This window comes from Camelus bactrianus, chromosome 6 (assembly GCF_048773025.1).
Source record: "Camelus bactrianus isolate YW-2024 breed Bactrian camel chromosome 6, ASM4877302v1, whole genome shotgun sequence".
NCBI classification, from domain to species: domain Eukaryota; kingdom Metazoa; phylum Chordata; class Mammalia; order Artiodactyla; family Camelidae; genus Camelus; species Camelus bactrianus.
Window position 1 is genome coordinate 24,778,296 of NC_133544.1, and position 6,292 is coordinate 24,784,587.

The 6,292-nt window shown below is 42.1% G+C and overlaps 1 protein-coding gene across 3 annotated transcripts in view; it reads right to left on the minus strand.

Annotated features, from left to right (window-relative positions):
- Positions 1–1,340, minus strand: part of YLPM1 (YLP motif containing 1) — a 58,484-nt gene extending 57,144 nt beyond the window's left edge. The window contains exon 1 of one of the 3 annotated variants that reach the window (XR_012507459.1): positions 110–1,330. Coding sequence is in view for 2 of the 3 variants with exons in the window: in XM_074365234.1 (XP_074221335.1) it covers positions 110–982 (873 nt within the window). In the remaining variant the exon portion in view is untranslated. Of the gene's footprint in view, positions 1–109 lie in introns of all 3 variants that reach the window. The other 2 variants (XM_074365234.1, XM_074365235.1) reach the window with 2 other exon arrangements.
- Between the last annotated feature and the right edge of the window lie 4,952 nt (positions 1,341–6,292).

Sequence of the window (6,292 nt, forward strand, 5' to 3'; positions counted from 1 at the left end):
AGCTAGTTACAGTGTGTTGGAATTAGGCTAATCACTGGGTAAAGCCCCCAGGTCTGCTCACTTAGGGCCCCCTAGGTGAGAGAGGCGTTCTGGGCAGATGCTTTCTTACCTGTGGAGTCATCGTAGAGGGATCTGGCTCAGGGGCAGCTTGCTGCTGTTCAGCACTCTTGTTCTTGGCCCCGCTTTCCAAAGGCTCTTGCTGGACAGTTGCCTTATTCCCAGAAGAGGCGGACGGTGGTGGTGGAGCTAGTAGCTGGGATTTAGAATGGCCTTGGGAGGGGCGGGAAGGGGATGCCTGAGAAGAGGGCAAGTAGGACTGGGAATGGCTCAAATAGGATTGCGAGGAGGAGGATGAGGAAGAATAAGAGGGGGTGGGCCCCAGGTAGGATTGGGAAGGTGGGGACTGAGAAGGGGACGGCTGAGCGGGAGGCAGGTAGGGCTGAGACGAGGCCGGGGGATAGTACGAAGGTGGCGGCTGAGGTGGGGGCATGTAAGACTGAGACGGGGGCATATAGGACCCCGGTGGTACTGGGGGAGATTCAGGGGGCGAATCCAGCTCCATGGGAACCAAACCAGGAGGCCCATCTCGTTGGTGGTGGAGCATCTGATGTTTGTACTGCTGCTGCTTCTGATAGCTGAGAGCCGGCCCAGGTGGCGGAGGCATCGGTGGCGGTGGTGGCTGCCAGTCCCCATAGCCGCCCCCCGGCATCACTGGCGGGGGCGGCAGAGGGGGCGGAGGAAGGTGATGGGGCTGGAGCACGCACTGCATTTGCTTCTGGTGCATCTGCTGCAGCTGCTGGAGCTGCGCCAGGTGCTGCTCGCGGAAGCTCATGAAGCCGGAGGAGGAGGGGGCCGCGGGAGTCGTCGAGCTCGAGTACCCGGGCCCTGGCGAGGCCTCAGGAAGGGCCACCGGCGGCGGCGGCGGGACCGGCGGCGGCGGATAGTGGCTGCTCCCGCCATACCGGCCCCAATTCGGGTACATATCGGAGAAGGAGGCGCAGGGCTCGTCCTGGCGCCGTTACTCGTCGCAACCGACCTCTAGGAGCCGCGGCGGCGACAGCGACAGCCGGAACTCGCGGCGCCTACAGGCCCCGGAGCGTGTAAACGGAGCGCGCCAGTGCGCCGGCGCTCCGGAGCTGGGCCCGCGACCGGGAAGGCGGGGACCGTACTGTGGCGACTGCGCCTGCGCAATAACCACCGAGATGAGAACAAAGGCAAGATAGAGCGGCCCTTTGCTTGGCGACTCTCGGTTGCCATCTTCCTTCCGGTTCGGATAATGTAGGTGCGAGCTTAACATTCTCATAGAACCGAGGAACCATAGAGTCTCGCAGCTGAAAGGGGTGGTAGAGATCCTATCGCTCTACGGATTCATTTTTGAATGAAAAAAAAAAAAAAAAAAAAAAAAGATTCCATTCACAGTAGCAACAATCGCAGCAACAACAACAAAAACTACGAAACAAGTAGGAACAACACTAATAAGAAATATGTAGAATGTATATAAAGGAAACTACCGAACCACACAGAATCAAATCCGAGTGGGATAAAGCTAGACTTTAAATAATGGAGCGGTTTATCATGGTTCCGAAAGAAAAGAGAAAAAATTATGAAGATGTCAGTTCTTCTCAAATTAAATTAATAGATTTAATTCAATTCTAAAAAAAATCCAACTGGGAACAAATCTGTGAAGAATGGAAATGTATTTTGAAAATAGTGTAAGACTACATCAATTTCTGTAGGTATTGTGAAAGGGGAGAAATGGAATTCTTTAGAATAACTCAACACAGAAAAATTCATGTTGGAGTATCTCAACTAAAGGAAAGTTAACAAAAACCAGATACAAGATTACCTAGAGAAGACGACTTAGAAAATAATCCAATCTCTCATCATAATGCTAAACATGATCTCCTTTGGCTTGAATGAATTACTGAAAAACAAATCTGATACACACTGAATTTGGAAGAAGAAAAAAAAAAAACCCAACTATCTAACTCTGAGACTTCTAATTGTGTCAGTGTGTCAGTTGTGCACCACTTAAAGATTTGACCTTGCTTCCATCTTAACAACCTAGATCTTCACCTCTCTTAGGAGGTGGATGTGAGTGAAAAATGGGGCAGCTAAGCTTTCTTCAGAAGAAAGGGCTTTTCATTCTCAAATAGGAATTTGTGTTTCTGTTAACTTTTATTGAAATATAAACCATATATCTAAAACTATTCATCATAAGTGTACAGCTTAGTAGATTTTCACAAACCAATCACACTTATGTACTGATCAAGAAACAACATCACCCAACTCAGAAATCCCACTTACTTATAATTTTAATATTTCAATTGAAATTCTCTTCGAAAACTATAAAAATAAATGTGAAATCACCTTAGACTAAACTTAAGGAGAAAATCAAATGATCATCTCATTAGATGCAGAAAAAGAATATGATAAATTTCAGCATCCATTTATGATTTTTAAAAAGATTTGCAGGCCAGAAATAAAAGGGAACTTCCTTAATCTTACACAGAGTATTTACTAAGAAAACTACAGCAAACATCACACTTAATTGTGAAAAGTTTTCCCACTGAGATTGAGAACAGATGTCCATTACTATCACAATTGCTACAGGTTGAACTGTGTCCCCCTCCAAAAAAGATGTTTAAGTCTTAACCCCCAGTACCTCAAAATGTGACCTTATTTGAAAATAGGGTTGTTACAGATGTAATTAATTAAGATGAGGTTATACTGGAGTAGGATGGGCCCCAACCTAATATGGCCCCCAATCTCCTTATAAGATGGCCATCTGAAGACATTCACAGAGAATGCCATGTGATGCAGAAGGCAGGAATGGAGTTATGCAGCTGCGAGCCAAAGAGTGGAACAAATGGAACTCTCATACACTGCTGGTGGGAGTGTAAATTGGGATAGCCACTCCGAAATACTATTTGGCACTGTCTACTAAAGCTGAACAACCCCAGAGTCTATGACCCAGGAATCCCACTCCTAAGCCAACAGAAACCGATGGAAATATATATGTTCACCAGAGGACATGTACAAAAATGCTCAAAGCAACACTATTTGTAATGGCTGAAAACTGGAAAACAACACAAATATCCACCTATACTAGAACAGATAAGCTGTGGTATATTTATATAATGAAATACAAACAGCAAAGAGAATAAAGGAACTACACATGAAACAACTCAGATGAATCTCACAAACAATGCTGAGCAAAAGAAGCTAGACAGAAAATAATACAAACTATGTCTTCACATATATAAGCTCAAAAATAGACAAAATTGATATATAGTGTTAGTTTCAGGACAGTGAAGGAATAGTGACTGGAAACAGGCAGAAAGGAAGCTGCTGATGCTGTTTCTTAATCTGGGTGCTGGTTACATGGGTATGATCAGTTTATGAAAAGTTCACCAAGCTGTACCACTAATGATCTGTGCACTTTTGTTTATATAATTCAATAATGTACCATCAAGAAAACTGTAAAAGATGGAAATTCAAAAGAATATTTACTGTATAATTGACTTTACATATAGTTCAAAAATAGGCAAAATGAAATTATAGTGTTAAAAGTAAAGGTAGTGGTTGCCTTTGAGGACAAAGAAAAGGATACTGACCAAGGAGGCGTGATGGTTATAAGTAGGTTTCTGAAGTGCTAACAATGTTCTACTTCTTGAACCAAGTGGTAATTACACAGATACTTGCTTTGTTAATACTTACTGACCTGAGATAAACACGTTCATACTGTATAACACAGGGAACTATATTCAATATCTTACAGTAACTTATGGTGAAAAAGAATATGAAAATGAATATATGTATGTTCATAAGTGACTGAAGCATTATGCTGTACACCAGAAATTGACACAACATTGTAAACTGACTATATTTCAATAAAAGATATATATACAAAACTTACTGAGCTGTAAATTTATCCTTTGGCCTTTCCTGTTTGTGTGCTGTACCTCACAATTTTACAAAAAAGTTTTCAAAAGAGTAGGAAAGAGAAGAAAAGTGACAGTAGTGGAAGGCAGAGAAAGATGACAGGTGGAAGAAGACAGAAAGCTGTCTCTTTGCTTTTTCCTTTCCTACCTGGCATGGTAGTTTCTAGCCATCAGGTTCTCTATCCAGAACCCCTTCCTCAACAACAGGTTTTCCAGCACCTAATAGGGAAACAGCACTGCTATTTAAACAGGCCCTTCACAAATTTAGTCATTGTTCTAGATGATACAGGGAATCCTTCCCCCTGCATTCTTACTGTCAGGGAACTAACATGCAGTTGGCCATTCTTTTGGCCTGAACAATTTTCAAAAGTCACAGCCATCTTCATTATACAGAACCACTGTCTCCAGAAAATTCTTTAAAAGAAACCTCATTGTGTAATACTCTCCTCATGACATTTTAGCAATGTTGATTTCACGTTGTATGACCAACCACCAAGCTCATTTTTCAGAGACTAATTTTACTAATCTAGAATGCAAAAATTAAGAACAATAAAAACATAAAGTACTCATTCAAAATGAAATAAGGGATGAATTAAAGCACAAATCACACAGAAGATTTTGTGTGGGAGACTCCAGAGAGGGTCAGCTGTTAATTGTCAATGCTGTCAAAATCAACTCAGCATGAGTGTTATCTAGACTAGGTTTATAACCCAGCTGCACTTCTGTCTTGTTATGTTTCATCCTTGCTGTTACTAGGGTGACTTGGGTGAGGGCTGGGACCAGGAGGTGGCATTTGATTGATTAGTGGTTTGCAGCCATACTCTGATTGGCTGGTGGATGGCACACCATTTTGTGGAATAAAAATCCCTGCTACATCTTGCAGCTTGTACCATTCTAAACAACAGGATCTAGAGGCAGATTATCTGCTATTGGATCTAGGCACTCTAAAGATTCGGGTTGGACAGTGTCTAGACTCAGGGTAACCTGGTCATACATAACCTTGGCAATGTGAATGCTTCTTCCCTTTCCTATCACCACGGAGTCATGCTTTCATTTTATCCTAAAACAAAACAAAACAAACAAACAAAAAAAAAACTCATAGGTGTTCATAAGTAACCTCAATTGCATGTGGTCAGTCCTTCATTTCCAACGGATTTGCACAGGAGCTTGAGAATGGTTGTATCCATTACAGTTCTTTAGATGTTATCCATAGCAACTAAACATAACAACTAAAGCTTTAAAAGAAACGTATTTGGAAAGATATTATGAAAGTCACAAAATAGAAAAGAAGGACCTATAACTAGGTCTAGGAGCAGGAAAAAGCCAAGCCAGGAGCTAGTCTATCATCAGAACTCTGGATGCTATTAGAAACAAGGTTCAACTCTTTTTTTTTTTTTTTCCTTCAGCCACTCAATGCCTTCTCAGATATATGGGGTGGTGAGAGGAAGGATCTGGAAGAAGGCACCTCCAGGGCGCCCTTCATCTTCCATAGTAAAAAGGCTGGGCACTCTAATCTAAATCCTAGTAAAACTGCACACAACTCAGGAAAGTGTAACAGCCCAAGAAAAAAGTCTAGTACTATTAAAAAGGAAGAGTGAATGTGAGCAAGCAAAAGCAACAAATATCCATTACCATGGAGGAAGGGCCTCCACTTTCAGGGGAATGTACTCAAGACATGGGCATAAAAAGGAGATCAGCATTATCGATCAAATGCAAAAAGAACACTGCCAGAAAGATCTTGAGAGAGAATAAACAGAGGCTTTCTGAGCAATAAATTGGAAATGATTTTAAAATCAAAGAATAAATGTATTAATTAGGAAATAGTCTAAGCTGCTGTAGCAATGAGACACTAAAATATAGTGGGTTAAATAAAAGTTCATTTTCACTCATAGAACAATTTAGAGGTAAATAGTCCAAAGTTGTCATCTTCAACATAAAGCATCCATTTCTGGGTTTAAAGTGGCTGCTCTGGTTCCTGCCATCAAATCTGCATCTAGCCAGTGGGGAGGCAGAATGGGTTAGGGGAACACACCTTTTAGGGAGGATGCCTTTTACGATCATAAGCCAGAATACATACTTACCACTTTCAGTTACATCCTATTGGTTACAAATTAATTGGTAGTCCATGCCTAACTGCAGGGAAGGCTGGGAAATAAAGTTTCTACTTGGGCAACCCTCCAAAAACCTCATAAGATCTATTATTAAGGGAAGAAGGGCAGAGTGGATGCTGGGACAACCAGCGGTATCTGTCACAATGACAATGACAAGTTCTAAGGAGGCTGTAGAGCAACAGAAACTCTCTTATGCTATTGATGGGAGTACAAATGTATACAGTACTTAAATAGTAA